We start from the raw sequence: 20,885 nt of genomic DNA, 5'->3' as shown, positions 1-20,885 counted from the left end.
AAGGTTTAAAGGCTGTAAATACAATTTATAAATGTGTTTTAAACTTGCATTTGGCAGAATGACTGATTCATGGAGTCAAGGCTATCAACATGAAGTCTGCTCCACATTAAAGTACTACATACTGAGTAACCATACACGCTGTGTCAACATCAAATAACTAGTGGCTCCTAAATCTGTGGTGGGTAACACTTTTCAGCCTACATCTAACAGCCAACTACAGCCAACACATGCATTCTGCACCACTGTGAGATGACATGTCTCCATACCAGAAGGTGGCGCTAGCCTGTAATTGTTTTCAAATCTGGAATACCCAAGTCTGTGAATATCCAAAGCATAAATAAATTGCCCTGCTGACTTCCATGCTTGCTTGCTTTCATGACTTTAGATTTTCCACTCATGCGCTTGTTAAGCTGAGCAGCCAATCAGAGTGATTCCCCTCATCAATGGGCTCTGCTGCCAATTTAACATGTTCAGTCAGCCAAAAAAAGGTATAACAGGGGTCTCGCTTGCACCAGCGGTTAAGAACAATGCTCAGACATTGACCGACAGCCGGTCATCATTGTGCCAGGCCCTGAAAAAAGAAAAAAAAAACATTTTACCAGTTACTTCTACAGAAGAAACACAGGTTTGAAACGCCATGAGAGGTCTCATCTTTGATGTCACTGACAATCAATGCCTACCAACACTTTCGATACTTACAAAATAACTACTATGATACTCTGTGACCATTTGGAGGACAGTACATTGTGTTAGTGTAATGTATTAGTAAATATTAACTGTTAAAAATGATTACTAACTTACTCGTACAGTACCCTGACAAGAGCCTGACTGAAACTTTATCATAACTCATTGAAACGGCAGATTTTGATTTATTTATTTTTTATCTTTTTGTCATGAGTTCATAAGTATTCCTTCTGAGGCTAAGATTAGTCTGCCAGGGATACCAGCCTTTACTGAGGGATCATATTAGAGATTGGCAAAGAATAACTTGGTTTTGTAGAATTATGGAGGAAACAAACAACTTAAGACCTGAAATCAATACCGATGTTTTTTCTAGGTTATCTGACGCTCAGTTATAAAGTGAACACAACTGAGGTCTGCCTGCTGAAGTCTGAGGTGAAATCTGTGTGAGGCTACACGCTTTAGCAACAGAGCAGGACACTAACCACTAAACAGCATGCATGCAGTATAGTACAGTACATTTAGTCATAATTCATTTGTTGACTAGTTGCTGCATTTGGGGCTAGACACATATCACGACTAAATCCATGTGGAAAACACAAGCTCCCGTGGTGTCTGCCATTGCTAAGCACCACTGACAGAATCTTGCTGTAGCTCTGACACAATAGGCTGGTCTCTCATACGTAATTAGCAATAATCCAATCATGTTGATGCAAGCTTACAATAAATAGACTGAATTTGCATTTCTACCTTATCTTCGTTTTGGAAGAATCCCCCCTTCCACCCCATCTCCTCCTTTTCCTCTCTTTACCAGGGGGAGATCTCGAGACCAATCTGATCCTAGACCCTCTTATATGCTTATTGACCTGGCGAGAGCCTTGGGCTCAATTATCTTTGAGCTCAGAGTTCTCTCCCTAGACAGCATGCCAAACCTGCTATTAGCATCAAGCATATTTAGGTGTGAACTCTTGAAAAAGTGCAGCAGTGTTTGGGTGCTCTGCGTTTGTCTGATGAAATTTGTTGACTGTTATTATTTTAATGTGTATAATACATGCAAAGGGTGAAGCTGATTTGTTTTTTTTTGCTTCAATCTGGAAAGCAAAAGTTGCAATAAGTGAATGGCCACTTAGTAAAGAAAAACAGTAGTGCATTTGCTGTCAGTATTGTCAGTATAACATCAGTGTTACCTTAAGCAGTTAAACCGATGTGATATAGTACTCACAAGTCTGTGTCACAATAAAAGCAACAACAAAGCAATGTGAATACAACTGGGAAAAAGCTGAACGCCTCAACAAAAGATGGGAACACCAGTATTGGCAAAATCCTCTATCCGCTTGTTAAGTGTGACCTCTCTATTAAACTGTATGGGAACAAATGGTAATAATAAACGTTTACAAAGCGATTAAATACTTTCGAAAATCATGATCGCAATATATATCCAGTAGACATGGGCCGGTATAAGATTCTGACGGTGTGATAACCTTGGATTAAAATATCACGGGTTTACTGTATCACTGTATTGTGATTACTGTTCTAAAATATATTCTTTTTAAATGTCTGGGTACAAAAACAGACACAGAATATTTTATTTTGAGAAACATTTAAAATATTTTGGAGCAGAAAACATGTCAGGCTAAATAATTCAGATGAATCATTGATTTCTGCTGTCTTCTTTAGTTTCAGAAACACAGATTTCTTTACAATTTAAAACAACATCGTTGGATCTTAAACACATTTAGGAACGGTATAGCTGAAAATTTTGGTGGTTTTAAAACCTTGACTTTTCCAAACCGTGGTATCCGTGGTATACCTTGAAAACGGTTATCAACACATCCCTAATATAAGACAGCCAGAAAGTGATTCATTTTTATAAATGGTTAAACTATTGGTGTCTGGCCATAAACAAGTGCTGTATTTTCCTAATTCAAAGGAGTAGCAACTTAGACCCGGAAACAGTATTCCATACGTCATGACTTAACAAGCGGATAGGTCGACCTCTAGATTATATTGTGGGTTGAATATTACAATGGCTGAATTTCCAGGTTGTTTCCTGTTCCTGTTACTCATTGACCAGCAGATGCTCTGGGGATCATGGGTCTTTCCACTTCATGTGGAGGTTTGGCCTTAGGGATGCCTCTTTTTCAAGTGTGTGTGTGCGTGTATGTGTGTGGAGGACATTACTTCCTTGATTACTTCTTCATTATGTAATTGCTCCCCTCCAGAGTAAATTATAAACAGAATGTGTAAAGTGTGTGATCTCTTCACTGCCTCAGATCGTGTTTCAGGGAGGGATCCCTTTGATTGTGACACAACACCATCTCATCAATGCAGGTTCTCTGTTCCAGCCATCTGCGTGCTCCTTCCATTGCTGTCCCCTCTGATCACGCAGTCAATGGCCTTTTGTTCCTAACACTTTCCAAATGTTGACCCTCAGAACCACTAAATAACCTCCTCTGTCCTTAAACTCCTGAGATAAACTCCTGAAAATGGGGATCTCTCGCGGACACTCACACACACATTTTTCTAATTGTCTCATGATTGGCCCATTAACCTAACCAAGGCCCTGGGTAGCAGATCCATATGTCGCTTTGCCTAGGGAGCATTGTGGACAAGACCAGCAGTATGGTTGATCAGATCGGGACTCGGGTCTGCTCTGTAATTAGTAGCATATCCTGACCAGGGTCATGGGGCAAGCCCTGCAGGTCGGGGGGTATTTGATTGTGTCCCGTAACTAACAGGTGCTCTGCAGGGGGGTGAGAAACCTTCTCTGTCACTTTTATCCCCAAACCAAAGTGATTATTTATTCATGTAATTTTTATTAGATGACCTGAGAAAATTGGAAACATGGATTTAATAAAATGTTCGGTCAGACTTTATTTTGATGGTCCAAATGTTGAATTTAAGTTACATTGCATTTACTTGCCAACTAACTTACATTAGATTATAAGTAGACTGTTAGGTTGGGGTTAGGGTTATTGTAAGTTTTTATAGTCGGGTCTGTTGGAGCAGTGTCAACAGATATTAAGCAGACAATCTACTAATACTCAAATGGACCATCAAAATAAAGTGTCACCAAATGTTTATGAGTTACTTAGAACGAATTAAAATGGTAAAAATTGGTGGAAAAATATTATTTTAGTTTTTGTAAATGAACTGTAAATTAATAATACTTTTGTTGATTTTTTTTTTCCTCCTTCTGCTACAGAACAAGAGGACAACTTTGAGTTCGTTATTGTTTCTCTAACGGGACAGACTTGGAATTTTGAGGCAACATCCTATGAGGAGCGGGACGCGTGGGTTCAGGCCATTGAAAGCCAGATTCTGGCAAGTCTGCAGTCCTGTGAAAGCAGCAAACAAAAGGTAAAGATCAATCCATTTGAAGCACTGAAACAATGTACATCACTTTTTTTGCTATATATGACTGTGATTTAGAAACAAAGTTTTCAAGGGTGCCACAAGTATGATGTTGTTCTTGCAGTGGACTCCAGTGGACCATAAATTCAGTGTTTAGGGTTCACCACTAGTGGTTGCTTATTTTGAAATCATAACAAAACACAGTTTTATGACGCATTTAAAGAGCAGGGAATCATATAGTCATTAGCCCCTTTCACACAGTGATACCGGTAAATATCCAGTAAATTTGTGGAAAGATGTTACTGGTAAATTAAAAAAAAGTGCTGTTCACACAGACAAAGACGTTCTGGAAATTAATCAATTCCGAAATACTTGTAAATTCTGAAGTCATTAACCAGAAATTATTTCAGCTGTACTGTATTTGTAAACATAGAAGTGGTCGGGTTTTAGCATTCAAGCAGCTGCTTTGTTCCAGAGACCGCGGCTAAATGTATACACATTTGACCTCATTACAAATTCTGTGGGTGGATAAGTATTATGAACAACTTCGATAAAAACATATGTCGAGATGTACATAGTATGTATTTGCTGGCGCTCACCGGAACACTCCTTCACTTCACATGCACATGCGTCAAGCAACTGATGCAGAGCCTGAAGGTAAACAAACAGCGGTTTATCATAAGTATTTTATCAATATTTTATTGCACAGTTTGAATTCAGAAGGAAGATAGAAACATTATCTGACTAAGATCCAGCAGCTAAATGTGTCTGGAAAAATATTCAAAGGTGGTTATTTTAATAAACAGCATGGATGTGAATGTGTCTGAGTGTTTTGATTGGCTGGAGTAGACGTGTCATGTCAGTGCTTTCTAAGCATGAACACGCTCTTTCCAGCAATGTTTTGTAGGGGTAATTTACAGTTTTAACCCAAAGAATGACCAGTCTGTCAGATGAAGAAGAGCCGCAGTTAGAGATTCAAATAAATAAATGAAGTTTACTGAAGATAGTTTGCAGTTTCATCAGCAGAAGCCAGCTTCAATACTTGCCATGAGTTCCTAGGTCACTCTGCTTACAATCACAAATCAATAACAATTATACTCTCACATAACGTCATTAACTGCGTCATACATATAGGTGTTCTAACTTGATTGGTTAAAACACAGATAGACTTAGAAAATTTCCACATGGGTGCGTGCGTACAATTCCGAACAATATCTTAAGCATATAAACATCAGACATCCACTAGACTGTTTAGAGCTGACTTCAGACCTGTGAAACGAATCCACAATCAAAAAGAACACACAAACTTATAGTACAATCTGTTTCTTACCCAAGGCTGAGTGTATTCTCAGCCGTCCTTATCAAAACTGGTTAAAAACCGGTATAATCTACATTCAGGCAGTTATATCCTTACTACACAAAGTCTGTCTTGAATAAAACGTAAAATCACTTTAAAAAATTAAGCGTAAAAAATAGCAAAATTACTGTAGACATTTTAGACAGTATTAACTCAAAGAAATAACAATAGAAACAGTTGTTTCCAGTCCTCAGCCTTTCAGTCCCAAGGTCTCTCTGACCTCTGACCTAGTTTGGTGGCTCCAGAAAAGTTACAAAGAGACATGCAGATTCACTGAATATTCTTATATTAAGGAATGTGTTAACTTTCATTCATTATTCAATAATCTTCTTTAATAAAAATAATGAGAAACAGGATGATGAGAAAAGGATAAACATTGGTCCATGCTAAGATGGATTGGAAGGTAGAAATCCGAATCCTTTAGTTCCTTCTGCGTTCACACAGAGCAGCATTACAGCAAATTACTGGTAATGTTACAACTACTTTACCTGATGCACATGTTTTATTAACAAAATAGTAATGGGGATATTGCATCAGTGACAGGTAATTCATTTACATGGCCTGGCACTAAATAAAATTACAGATTTCTCTGAATTCAGACTAGGGTCCCTCATTTATCATGAAAGTTATGTTCTAAAAATAACCTGAGATAGGTGAAATCCGTGAAGTAGTTAGCTTTATTTTTTACAATTATTATAGATGTTTTAAGGCTGTAAAACCACTCACTGTACACTTTATGCACTTTTCTCAGACAGGCGTTAACATATTCACACTTTTCTCTCGATTAAACACTTTTAAAGTTCAAACTTTTGTAGAAAAATAAGTCCAGTATTATAAAATTAAAACAAAGATTCAAACCTGTTGTCAGGCGCAAACATTCATCGCTGTCAGCTAAAGGTTCATAAAGCTTTTTAACTTTTGGGTGGGTAATGTTGACATCCAGCATGTTCTTTTTCCTGCAGTCACTAATCCACAGCTGAACGCATTCTGTACTGTACATGAGACACAGAAGAGATTGATTGACAATGGTCTACAGCCAATCAGGACACAGAACTGCACAAAAAAATAAAATAAATCTGCAAAACTTTGAGATCGTGAATTTGCATATTTTTCTTTATTGTATTGATCTATGCTTATAGATTGTTTATTATAATTTATTCAGTTTAAAATAATAAATTATTTCCATATAGAGATATTCAAGTCATCAATTGTATTCATATCGCTATATATATCGCTGAATAACAAAATATTGCAATGCTAGATTTTTCCTATATTGTGCAACCCTAATTCAGACATTACTGGAAAAAATTTGGATTTGGAAGTGCAAAAATATATAATATCATTGTGGTTTGTTTTTGTTGAAATGTCGTTGTGAAATGTGTGCATTTATGTGTCTAAGTTAAAAAGTTTTTTTATTTTTTTATTAAATATACTTCACTGGCTGTTGATATATACAGAACACTGATTATTCTGCCGTCATGCAAATATAAGAATTAATTAAAAAATTTAACTTTTTATAACACTACATTTTTCTATGGATGGCCTATACTTTTTGAAACCAGCTGGAAAACGTCTTATTTAAATGTTTATAGTTATTACTGATGTCCTTTCATATCAAAGAGCTGATGTTATATCAAGTTCAAAGGTAATTAAAATGTCTCTCCACCTTGTTATATTCATGTACAGTATGTGTTCAATGCATTCATGCACATATTTAAAAATTGTAATTACTTTCATTCCTATATTACCCTAACTAATTCTACATGCCTGTTTCATAGCCATAACTCTCAACCCACTCTGTGTTTATGCCTCAGGCCAGGGCAAATTGCATTTCACTAGACCTACCTTCTATAGTATGCCCCTGTTATTTTTTTCTCTTATTTTAGCAAACAATGCAACTGCAATGTTGCTGCGTAGTCAGAATTGTCAGATGATGCTTAATGATATGCTTATAAGGGTCATTTTATTTTAAATAAGCTTTAACATACATGATTGTGCCCACAGTCTCGTCTGAGCAGCCAATCAGAAGCCATTGCACTGCAGTCTGTCAGGAACATGAGAGGAAACACCCGCTGTGTGGACTGTGAAGCCCAGAGTGAGTTTTAAGCAGCACACATTTGTAATAATCTGAGATGTTTATATTTCATACTATGTACTGATTATTTTACACATTTAAAATATTTTAGGCTCCCTTTGTGTTATTCAAGAAATACAGTGCAAACAGTTCAAAAATGGGAGGTAAATTACAATTTAAAAGGTGTCTAGTTATTTTAGTCTATAGTTTGTTCCTTTGATAGCAAAATACATTTTTAGCTGCCATTAGAATGTTATGTGGTCCTTGAGAAATAATTCTAATATTCTGCTGAGAAGCTTAGTAAATATTTCTTATTGTTTTTAACTTTGAAGCATATTTACATTTTATGTAAAATATGTAGAAAGATATTTTTTAAAAAGCATAAGTTTCTACAGAGAAATGTTAAAATAGTTTTTAATATATTATGATAATAACAACTGATGATAACACCCTACAAAAAGAGTTGTATTTTGTGGGTTAATGTATCTAAAAACACAGGCTGGAGTGATCAACCTGCTTGAAGTTTGTTGCCTTCCTTTCACCCCAGAACAGTCAAAGTAATAGCTGAGTGATATGACACAGTGCATAAAACCTGCATTAAACGCAGATGCTCTTGTAGGGACGTAATTATGACGTAGTGCCTGTTGTTGGTGTCCCAAGGGGTAATCTTCTTGCTGTCACCGGACAACAGCTCATCAAAGTGGGCTTGGCTCAGTCAGAAACATAGCTAAAAGCTTCTATCACCCAGATATAGTTTCTGGAGGAGTTGATCAAATCACATATCTGGGTCTACCTCTGAAAGGATCTAGTGGACTCAAACACAGCACCAAACTAATCTACAGTGTTTTTCACCCTTCGTAAAGCACACGAATGCAACTATACATCAAATGTGCATACTATAATGACTTCTAAAGGAGCATGAGACACAATGAAAATTAGATAATCACTTCTGGAAATACATATTTGTCACACAATAATAAATTCCTTTATACAGGGTGTTTGCAGGTTCTTAAAATGTTTTAAATGTCTTAAATTTCAAAAACAAAATTTTAGACTTAATTGCTCTGAAATGTTGATTAACATTACTTACTTTTCCTCTGTCCATGTACAGCTACATAATCGGGCTGACATCCATCCAAATACCAACAACCCCATCTTAATAAAATGAGGGAAAGAAGACTGAAAACAATTACACAATTTCCTCAGGATGATAATAACAGGGCAATATATCCCTTTAAATAACCTTCCGTTCATACAAAAACTATTTACAGATTAATGGGGAGTAGAAATAATATTTATAAATAGGCATTATATATATATATATATATATATATATATATATATATATATATATATATATATATATATATATATATATATATATATATATATATATATATTATACAACCAGAGTTTTCTTGTTTTGACATGTTAAAGTATGTTGCTAAAAAAATGGCAAGCAAATAATACAAATTCCATTAGGACTAATTATTAGTGTTTAGCCCTGTATAAGTCTAAAATTTCATTTATAATGGTCTTAAAGAGGTCTTATAAAATCTTAAATTTGAATTGAGGAAATCTGCAAAAACCCTAATTATAATGTATTATTATTTATTTATATTTTTATTTTTAGTATTTTTATTTATTTATGGTTTTGTCAGCGTGCAAGAATATGACATAATCTTCTTTTTGTCTTGCTTCTGTTTATCTTGTTCTTTTGTAGATCCTGACTGGGCCAGTCTAAACCTGGGGGCTTTGATCTGTATCGAATGTTCCGGCATTCACCGCAACCTGGGTACTCACCTGTCCCGTGTCCGCTCTCTGGACCTGGACGAGTGGCCTCTTGAGCTCATCAAGGTCATGTCTGCTATTGGCAATGAGCTGGCTAATAGCGTGTGGGAGGCCAATGCTCAAGGACGCCTAAAACCTGCTCCAGATGCCAGCAGGTACACAATTATATTCAGATTTTTATTGTATGGCACCTTAAAGTCAGTTTTGTTTAGGAATCAGCAAAAAAAATAAAAAAATAACAAACTTGTCACCTGTAAATTATCTTCTCCAAAACAGATATTGCTTTCAGCATCAGCTATTGGCCCAAATGTTGGCGTATCGAATAGTGGCATTCACACATCTATCATTAATTTTGCACCCAATGCAAATAAGCTGCTTTTAACTTTGAAGCAAACCCACCCTACAACATATGTGTGTGGAGTTGTGTGGAAAACCCTAAAATCAGATTTTTCCTTTTCCATGCTCCTCCATCTTTAGCAGAGTAATTATCGGCAGAGAGAGGCTTCAGTCCCACCAGCCATCATAACAAATTAGTGCTGACTGCTGGCCGCCAAAATATCGACTTCCCATTACATGCCGGCCTCATTAGTCACCTGAAGCACCTTTTAATTACTCCCCTCCTCTCTGAAAATCTTTCGATATGGATCGGCCATTTTCTGCCGCCTGTTGTCAATGTGCTAATGCGATTATAGTTCCTCATGTAGCTGTTTATTTATGTATGTGAAGGCATGTGGCCCCCTGAGTGGGAAGAGGAGATTACAGAGAGGGTCAATATTATCTCAATTAACCTCAGTCACTGGACACAGTCCTGCAGTCATCTCTCTCTGCTCTCCCTCAATACTTCTGCTCAAACAGACAGAGTGCATATCAGTGTGATTTTTTTTCATGTTTTTACCGGAGCTCGTGGATCGTTGATGTGAAATACATTTGAAGGATAAGCGTGATGCATTTAAAGGTAAAACATGGATTATATTGTGTATGGAGAATATTAAGAATATATACGGCCATAGGTTTGCTTGTCATTTATCAATTCCATTGATCCCTTTTTTTCTTAAATCTATAATCTAATTTATTTACTTAAAATCAGGCCCTATATAATATTAACCTAAAACAATTTATTTTAGTTTTTCATTCATTCATTTTCCTTTAGCTTAGTTTCTTATTTATTAGGGGTCGGCACAGCAGAATGAACCGCCAACTATTCTGGCATATGTTTTACGCAGCGCCAGCCCCACACTCATTCACACTCTCATCTATTACAGCCAATTTAGTTTATTCAATCCACCTATAGCGCATATCTTTGGACTGTGGGGGAAACCGGAGCCCCACGTAAACACAGGGAGAACATGCAAACTCCAAACAGAAATGCCAACTTTCTTGCTGTGAGGCGACAGTGGTAACCACTGAACCACCGTGCCACCCCAAAATGTTAAAATATAATATAATTTTAAATATAAAGATCTTTAAGTGTATTGAATAATGTGTGAATTTAGATAATTAAACTAGTTTTTTATTAAATGTAGGGAACTTTTTTCTATTATTAAATTAAAACGAAGTAAAGAAAATGTACTCTTAAAAAGAGTAAATAATTGTATAAAAGTGGTAAATGTTACAAAAGATTTCAAATAAATGCTGTAAAAATGTTCTTTGTAAAAACGTTAAGCAGTGTACTAACAAAAAATGTTTCTTGGGCATCAAATTGGCATTTATTCTTAGCAAAGAATCACGCGACACTTAAGACTAAAGTCAGCTACAGGTTGTTCATTGCAGTAATAAATTTAAATGATTTTGAAATGTTTTAGGATATAAAAATATTTATTTTACGTTGCACTGTAACATTTTTTTTCAAAGACAAATTTATGTATATTCGATTTATTTATTTATTTATAATATGACTTTTAAATTGGATTGTGAATTTTATTCCCGTCAATCTTTAAAACTCACTTCACTTACAGTATGAAACTAGGGACCTATAAGATACAAGACATGTATGGCGTGATTTGTTGTTTTTTTAGACCTGTAATTTTCACGTTTTGCAACACGTTTTTTAAATAGCAAATCCATTTGCGCCGCTTTGTTGACTCATGGGTATGCTGGTCTATAGAGGTGCGCATTGTTGGCGCATTGCTATTTTGAGGAACTGAAATAGACCTCACCATTGACCAACTAAAAGCTGGTCTAAAGTCCAGCAAAGAGCATGTTAGTTGATACAAATGCTTACACATTACTTAATACACACAGGATGTACAGCAAAACACAAATATTTTACATAATAAAAATTTAAAGGATTAAAATGTACAAAAAGTTCTTAATTTCTACCTAAAAATAAAAACCACTGCCTCCATGCCTCATCTTGGGGGGCTTTTTTCAGTTTATTTATGACAGTTTGTATTTGTATTAGAAGTAATAGTAGTATTTATTATATTTATATTAGTTTTAATAAAAACAAGTTTAGATTTGTCCACCTGTCTGGTTTTGGAGGCGTCTGCATCACCATATCGGGCATAAGACTAGGACGTGTTTTTTTTTTTTATCACAATTCATTATTATTGTTAAATTTTGTTTGCTTGAAATTAGAACTGAATTTAGGAATAGTTTTGAAACAAATCTTTGCTCTTAACAAACAAAATTAAATATGTAGGCTAATGGATGTCTTCTGTGGACTACGTACAACACTTTTTCCTCATCCTCTAAAGTAAAGAGTAAAAGTAGAGAATGTAAAGAGGCCGAATGGAGAAGGCTTGTTCTTTATTCTCGCACTGCAGATGCTCTGTTTAACTGTTTTCTCGCTAGTGAAGTGTTCAGTTTTTCCACTTACATAATCGTGTAAATTGCAAACGCGCCATGGCACTACGCAACTGACTTTTGACAGGATTAGGAGATGAGACTCTGATTGGTTTAATGCATGTTATGCTCAAAACACACCCATAACTCATTAAGAGAATAAGCACAACCATGTTAGACCATGCGTGGGGGTGCAGAGCGTATTTTTTTTCATCCTTAAAACAGTAAAAGTGGACTTGGACATGCTCTTAATGCTTTTGCGCCTAGATCGTTAAAATGGAGCCCTAGGGGTTCATAAGACCTGGTTAGGAAACTAAATAACAACCCAATGAAAAGCCCATAAATACATTTTAAAATAGCTGAGAATTGTTGAAATCAACTGACATTTTAAAAACTACTTAGCCCTCCCCATAATAGTGCGCATGTGATATTGTCAGCGCTCTGTTGCGTGTAATCTGCTGTCTTCTCATCCTTCACCGGGCTCTAGAATTGATTTGGCCTGTAACTCTCCAAATGGCTTCAATCTGATTTGAAAGAAGCGCATTTGAATGTGGCGACTGTCTGAGAGCATAATCTAATCAGTGCTGTCTTAACATCTCGTAATATATTATTTCTGATGCGATTTGCGTTTGATGTGTGTGAAGTGCGTGCTCTTCTCGATTGGCGCGTCTCACCGTTGGCACCGCGTTTGAAGCATCGTCTTGTGGTTAAATGCTGATCAGCGAGCGTGTGTCCTAAGCATCGGGTGTGTGTGCGCTCTGTATCCAGGATTGGTGGCTGATAAATGAAAACCCTCCCTCGTGGTCTCTCAAGTGAGTAATAGAGCTCGAAATTTCATTTTGCAAGCGACTGATTTAATGATCCAAAGGGTAATTAATGGGCTGATTATCTTAATGTTAAATATGGCCAGCAGCAATTAGACTGACCTCCCGCCTGTCAAGGTCTGGGCTACTCTCGTCTTTCAATTAGGGGTCTGTTTGGGGGGGTGGGCTGGAGGTAAAGGGGGAAGAGAGAGAGATGCTGTCTTCTACACCTCTGTCTCCGCGCAGATCATTTTTCCTTCTGCATGCTGGAATTATGTTTAGGGCTGATCACACGCAGACAGCTCACCTGGATCTGACAACAGAAATGATATGCTGTTGTCAGGCTCTCTCTCTCTCTTCTTTCTGGTTCTCTTCTTGACCCGACTGTCTTCACAGTTTTGTTTAGCATTTAGCCTCAGCAACCTCTGCGTGTTCTTTTGGCTTACACTGTTAATTGTTTTTGAGAGAATGTCAAGACTTGCATTTAAATTTAAAGATGAGGGTTTAACATGTATAAAATTTTGTGTAATTTGTAGGGTACATGTCTGTGAAAGCGATGAAAACACCTATTAAAAAAAAAAAAAAAAAAAACGTCTTGCTTTTTGGCTGTTACTGGACATTGATCATTCATTTATTCATTTTCCTTTAGCTTAGTCTCTATTTCAGAGGTCGTCACATGGAATAAACCGGCAAACATTCCAGCTTATCTATTGCGCAGAGGATGCCCTTCCAGGCGCAACCCAGCACTGGGAAACGCCCATACACTCTCGCATTCACACATATTCACTACGGCCAATTTAGCTTACGTTCATCTATACCGCATGTCATTGGATTGTAAACCAGAGCTCCCAGAGGAAACCCATGCCAACACAAGGAGAACATGCAAACTCCACATAGAAATGCCAATTGACCCAGCCGGGACTCAAACCAGCAACTTTCTTGCTGTGAGGTGACAGTGTTAACTACTGAGAAACCGTGCCGCTCTGGTTATTGTCATTAAGAATCATATTAAATGAACTGCATGTTGAGCTGAAATTATACTTGACATTTTTTTTATAATCAGGAGTATTCAACATTGAGTTTAGTTTTCATGTTCTCTGAAGTCCTAAAAATGCCAGCGTTTGAGCATGCTTAACTCATTGATGATGCGACTTTTCCGTTTAACATGAAGAGAAGCGCTCCCTTCATACAATGGAGATTGCTTTAGTTATATTGATTCATATTGTTTTAAGTCGTTTGGGATGCAGTGACACAAAGTCAAACCTTTTGCTGATCAGATTCACCCATTTTGATGCTCAAATGTTCATGTAAGTCATCGTGCTCCACATATTAGGGGGTTTGCTGAAGGTGGCAGCTGATGTGCAACGAGGGGTTTGCATCTTTGATAAACTATGACAGTTTGCATTTATTGAAAGGAAGAATGATTAATAAGTCCATATGAAACAGTCCTTTAAAGGAAGGTTTTGTCTTCAGTTTTATGCTCTGGTGCACTTCACGTTACAAGTGAACTACACTCTGGCTCACATTATCTAACCTGGCCAGGGCTGGCCAACCGAACATTGCAAATGCCCACGCCTGGGCACAGTTCAGATAGCTTAGTGTGGGTAGACCCTTACAGATACTATAAGCTGAGCTGAAATTATTATTTAGTGAACTGTCCTAATGATATCATTTTTGTAATCAGGAGCACTTAAATAATTATTTATTTTTAATTTTTTTATACTTAGGTTTTATTGATTTTTTTAGGAACATATAACCAGTGGGAATAAAACAAACAAACAAACAAGCAAAAAATAATAACACTTATATGCATACATATACATACGTACAAATATATGCATATACACAAATACATCCATTCCATATATCTATCTATATACATACATATGTGAACATATTAAATTAACCTCATCAAGAAAATAAATAAATAAAATAAGTATAAAATTTAAGGTAATAAACTGTTGCTAAACATATTCTCACAATCATGCATAACCTCTAGAATTATGTAAATGTTCAATTACAGATAATTATACTGAGAAAGCCAGCCATTTACTCCATTTCAACATCTCTAATTGTAATGGAGGTGCATGTGTCATTTTTTCTATTTTCTCAACTCCTGCTATAATTTTGAACTATTCATCTTTAGTCATCTTCTTTATACCATTTCCGGGTTATAGCTTTTTTACATGTTGCCAAAAATATCTTAGATATCTGTCCTCCTTTTCAAGCATGGAATGTCTCTGCTTTCTGAAATTGCTTTAAAATGTAAAACATCTTAATTTACTTTTTAGTGATTTATTTACTTTTTTTTTTTTGCACAAAACCTTGTTTTGGATTAAACATGGTGATTATTAATTATTGGCTAATTGTTATTAACCAAAGTGTAATCACTGCATACATTATCCACATTAAAAACAAGAAACATTTGATGACATATTAAAATACTGAGAGCTTTAGATAATCTATTAATATAATAATCAAGTTAGTTTGTACATTGCAGTTAGGGCTGCACGATATTGGAAAAATCTAGCATTGCAATTTTTTTTTATTTTGTGATGTATATTGCGATATAAATACAATTTCACCAGATTAATATTTCTATTTGGAAAGAATTTACAATGTTAGATCGATTGGGATGATTTTGCAGTGGGAGTGCATTTTCGATGTGGTCTGTGCTATTTGCAGTGCATTTCTGTATTTTCATGCGTAACAATCTATAAATATAATCAAGAAAAAGATGCAATTGAGTGTTTAATCATTTCCCGAAGCTAATAGAAGTCAAGTTCAGTAACTAAATGATAAAAAAAAGTATTCACTAAAATTTATCGTAGTTAAGGTCACAAATGGTTCAGTTTCTTATACAAAAATGCTTTTAAAACCATTATACAATCACAGGCATCAAAAACGTGCAAATGATTAATTGTGATACGAACTCAACATTGCATATGCTGCAATGTGTCTATTGTGAATGTTCACATTGTGATATCGATGCTGAAACTATATATTGTGCAGCCCTAATGGCAATCATTTGTGATTAGGTTTTACCAGTTTGTAAGCAACATTTTTTAAATTAATAATTTAAAATATTATAATATTAAAGATAATTTTTTGTTCTTTAATTATAATTTATTAAGTATGTCAAAATAAGTTTGATTTTTAAAGAAATATTTATGTTACAATTAATGATTGAACAATAGTTCAACCATGAAATCCAAAAAGAAACAAAAGATGCTTCAGGGCTAATTAACGTGTCGGAGTTCTTGGGATGCGGAATTCTTAAAGATATAAAAAAAAATAATCAGTCCAAGGCATTTGAAAAATGTGCCTATATATATATATATAGTTAAAGTCAGAATTATTAGCCCCTTTATGATTTTGATTTTCTTTTTGAAATCTTCCCCAAATTATGTTTAATAGAGCAAGGAAATTTTCACAGTATGTCGGATAATATTTATTCGTCTGGAGAAAGTCTTATTTTTTTTATTTCGACTAAAATAAAAGCAGTTTTAAATTTTTTTTAAACCATTTTAAAGTCAATATTATTAGCCCCTTTAAGCTATTTTTTTTCGATAGTCTACAGAACAAACCATCATTATACAATAACTTACCTAATTACCCTAACCTGCCTAGTTAACCAAATTTACCTGGTTACGCCTTTAAATGTCACTTTAAGCTGTATAGAAGTGTCTTAAAAATATCTTATATTCATAAATCTTATTGGAAATATTAAAGTAAATACTTGTATTTAATGTTCTTTCTACTGTATGTAAATAAAATTACTTTTGCGAATTAAATTTTGTGGCCAAATCCACATAAACATCAGATTATTATTCCTCCTTTCGTTCTTTGTATTTAGCCATTTGCTTTGAAGAGAAACTTTGCTGCTGTTTCCTCTTGGGCTGCCTGGCCATTACGTATGATAGACCCCGAGAGAATCTCTAAACATACCCATTAACCTTTTACTGCCTGTGTTAAATTCACACCTCCATTGCTTTTAAAACTCCACAAGGTTGCTCAAAGACCCCGCTATGGGCTTATTTTTGGGACTGTTTGACCACACACACACTCTCTCCAGTAGGCGATAGGTTTTGGCATGAGTGCTCTTTGGTGGCAGCCAGGCCATGTTGCAGTCTCATTTTTTTAATTAGTGTGGTGCTGCCATGGACACCAGAGCCCCCCGCACCCCTGCCTCACACACTCGGTGCCGGTCTGTATTAGCGGCCCAGGCAGGGTAGGAGTGACAGCTCTGCTAATTGCGCCTCGTGGTGACTTATTGGGAGGGTGGCGCTCGCTGGCATCTCACACTGCCAACCCTCAGCGACACTGACGTTTCGCAACCTGTCACCAAGCGTGAATATCTTAAAGTGTGAAATACAGGCATTGTGGACTAGTTTTGCACACTCCTTTGTTTCAAGTGCATGTTAGTGATATACTTGTTTTTTTTTCCATGTTATCTAAGTATAATCAGAGGAAAGGGCTTTTTGTTAGATAAAGCCTGAAAACTAGTTGGTGTTTTAGCACATCATTCTGAAGTGATTGGGATTTTGAATTGCTTTATGGATAAATGCTTTAATTTTATGGTTAATGCAAGCTCAAAATAATTTCACCTTTTTTTCTGACACAAAATACATGAACGGGCCATGAAACCCCCTTATTTCAGCAGGGTTTTTTCACACCTCTACTTTGGAAAAAGTCAGGAAAGTGGGCGTGCCCAGCTCTGTTTAGGGGGGAGTGTCGGATGAGCAAAATTTGCATAAAAATGGGAGTGTCGGTTTGTGCACGCGCTGATTTTTACAGAGGCAAAACACACACACACACAGATTTAAAAATTCGTTTCAAACCAGAAGTACAAATTTGCTCGAAATAACGCAAAAACAACCAATTTTCACTTTTTAGTGTCATAATAGTGTTTTTAGCTGCATGGGACACATATACGACTGTCAACAGCTCAAGAAAATTTGTTTTGGTGTTTCGTGTACCTTTAAAAGTACCCTCTTGTGAATATTTTAGAGCTTTTGCACTGTAAAAAAAATGGTAACACTTTAGGTCACAATTCATGCTACTATCTACTGTTTTTTTACCTGCCTATTATTAAGAAATTAACTGTTCTGCAAACCTTAATCCTACCCAACCTTAACCCACTTTGTACCCTAACTATTAATAAAGAGCTGATTAGTGGTAATGTTAGTTAATGGTTTGTTAATAAACTAAATTGTGACCCAAACTAAAGTATTTCCAAAAAATTTTATGACAAAGGCAACAAATATATTTATGTTGCTTTAACTTGTTTTAACTTGGTTAATCAGTTTTCAATGCAGTTTTTTTAAGTTATACAAGTTTAATTTAATATTTGAATCTGTTTGATTGATTAAAGTTGAGATGACTAAAAAAGTTCATTTGATTTAACTACAAAAAAAGCAGATCTGGAGGTTTAAGATTTGCAAAAATCTGCAATTCAGCACTGATAACCTCGTGGACGGTGCAATGACATATTGCGCCATTGTGCTTCATGAGTCTCGAGGCTTGTGGAGCTTTCCCTCATTCTAACTTTGCTTCCTGTCTACATACTGTCTTATCATAATAATGACAAAAATGCCATAAATAAACCGCTAACACTTTACTTGAAGAAGGTCTATGTAAGACACCTTTACAATCATGACACGTCATGGTTATGAATCAGATTTTTACAGTTGTAATCAGAAATTTAAAACCCCCTGTTTATTTTTCCCCAATTTCTGTTTAACATGATAGTTTTAATAACTCATTTCTAATAACAGGTTTCTTTTATCCCTGTCATGATGACCGTAAATAATATTTTACTAGACATTTTCAAGACATTTCTATGCAGCTTAAAGTGACATCTAAAGGCTTAACTAGGTTAATTAGGTTAATTAGGCAGGTTAGGGTAATTAGGCAAGTCATTGTATAACGATGGTTTGTTCTGTAGACTATTGAAAAAATATAGCTTAAAGAGGCTAATAATTGTGTTAAAATTAAAACCTGCTTTTATTCTAGCCAAAATAAACCAAACAAGACTTTCTCCAGAAGAAACAATATTATCAGACATACTGTGAAAATTTCCTTGCTCTGTTAAACATCATTTGGGAAATCTTTAAAAAAGAAAAATTTCATAATTCTTATTTTACAGATTGCAACTGTATATATTCTCATGACATGTCATTAAGTCTCATTTTCTCATGTGTGTCATTTTAAATGCAAAGATGACAGTCTTGACATGTCTTTGTTATGACAACTATGACTATGACAAACATATACATCATAACCTGTCTTTGTCTTTATGACAACTTGACATTACAAAGACAGAAAAACTTGTCATAAAATGGTCATGAACATGATTGTTATGAGGCCATTATATTAGCAATTGTCTAAACCAAATGAACCAACCACTGGTGTGAAAGCACCATAAGAGTGAGCCTTTCTTTGCTGGTCTTGAGTAGTTAAGTAACTACAGTAGTTAAGCATCATCACATCAGCCACAAATGGTCACTATGTCCACGTTCATGGCCTCAGTTTTCATGATCACATACAGTATTTGCAACCTATACTAATTGAACATTTCTGTGGAAATATTTAATATTTAAATAATGATTATTGGAATATTTAATATGATTATTGGAAGTTCACAGCTGTTAATGTTGATGTCATCTGGTTGACAAAAAACTTTTTCACTGCGGTTCGATATCTGTTGATTAATATTATTTTTAACTATATGATTAATCTTCAGTGCTATGATAGATTAGCTTTAACAACACAAAGACCTTAAGAACTGGGAACCATTTTATGTCTTTTAAATTAACATACAAGTAACTTTTTTAATATATATTTTGCACTTTTATTCTGCACATCAGATGCTTAGTGTAAAGTTAATAATTTTTTATTTTGTCATTTTTGTGATGGATGTCAATATATTTTAAATATCATGGTTACATGTTGTTTTTTGTTGAATATCAATGGAATTTAATGCATTTTCAGGGCTTTAGTTTTTTTTTTTAATATCATGATTGCATATTTTAAAATGTAACTACAACTTTGTGTTCAATGCAAGTGTAGTCTATTCTAGACAGGTCATACCTCCATCAGACAGCTGAGATATTGAGCTCCACACACACACTCACCGCCTGACTGCCGTAGCCACATGCGTCATCATGAGCAATGCCTGGCCTATAATAATTCAGCAGTAAGTGGCTAAAAAAGATCCTCTTTATGGCCAGATATCGGTCTCTGAAAGGGCAGAGCTAACAGATTTCAAATTAGACCCGGCTCTTAATCTGGGCCGGGGTGCAGGTGTGCGTCCCCAATGCTGAGATCAGATTGGGCCCTGGGGACGGATGAGAGGGGGGTGAGTTGGGGAGACCTGCTGGGCTTCATTCTTCCTCCGATCCAGACGCAGACAGAGAGAAAAACGTGCTATTAATGTCCCACAGGCTGCTGAACTTTCTGGTTTTATGGAGGAGGAAATAAGAAAATCAGATTTTAAATTTAAATATGTAGGCAACACCTAGGTCTGTCGTGTACGTCTCTCGGTTTATCCTGTCAGTGGGATCAGGTATTAATGGAGCGCCGTTTCTTAAGCATTAACTTGCTGATCCTTTGTTGGTCAGCCTCTGGCCTCTTCACTGCGAGGAGACCACTGATATGAGGAATCTGCATGTTAAACAGCTGACGGTGTCTCCTGTTTTTCTCTTGCACTGACAGAAAGCGCAACGCAAATGTTTTAAATAATTGGCTGCCCCGTTCTAATTCATCTGTAAAAGGGCTTCTTGATTAGATTAGGCTAATAGACATAATTTTTTACATGACTGCCTACCATTGCCCATAATCATGTCCCAACTAGGTTAACAAGCCTTCCAATTTACTATTGACATTAAACTGGCTGACAAGAGCCAATCAGAGCGCAGCATATTATGAGGAGGACTGATAATATGAAGCAAGAGGGCATTTAATGCCTGAACCCTCACATCGTCTACCTTTTCGTCCAATTTAATACAGAATAAATAATGTGTATATATGTTTGCGCTGC

The 20,885-nt window shown here is 35.8% G+C and overlaps 1 protein-coding gene across 12 annotated transcripts in view; it reads left to right on the top strand.

The window, feature by feature from the left end:
* Positions 1-20,885, top strand: part of agap1 (ArfGAP with GTPase domain, ankyrin repeat and PH domain 1) — a 351,020-nt gene that overhangs the window by 306,378 nt on the left and 23,757 nt on the right. For all 12 annotated transcript variants that reach the window (XR_015493378.1, XR_015493377.1, XR_015493379.1 and 9 more), the window contains 3 exons: positions 3,887-4,041; positions 7,397-7,487; positions 9,190-9,412. Coding sequence is in view for 8 of the 12 variants with exons in the window: in XM_087256868.1 (XP_087112994.1) it covers positions 3,887-4,041; positions 7,397-7,487; positions 9,190-9,412 (469 nt within the window). In the remaining 4 variants the exon portion in view is untranslated. The remainder of the gene's footprint in view (positions 1-3,886; positions 4,042-7,396; positions 7,488-9,189; positions 9,413-20,885) is intronic.

The sequence above is a fragment of the Danio rerio genome, chromosome 6 (assembly GCF_052040795.2).
Source record: "Danio rerio strain M-AB ecotype USA chromosome 6, GRCz13ab, whole genome shotgun sequence".
Lineage (NCBI taxonomy): Eukaryota > Metazoa > Chordata > Actinopteri > Cypriniformes > Danionidae > Danio > Danio rerio.
The sequence above is the reverse complement of the archived record's forward strand: the minus strand, read 5'-3'. Positions and strand labels throughout refer to the sequence as shown.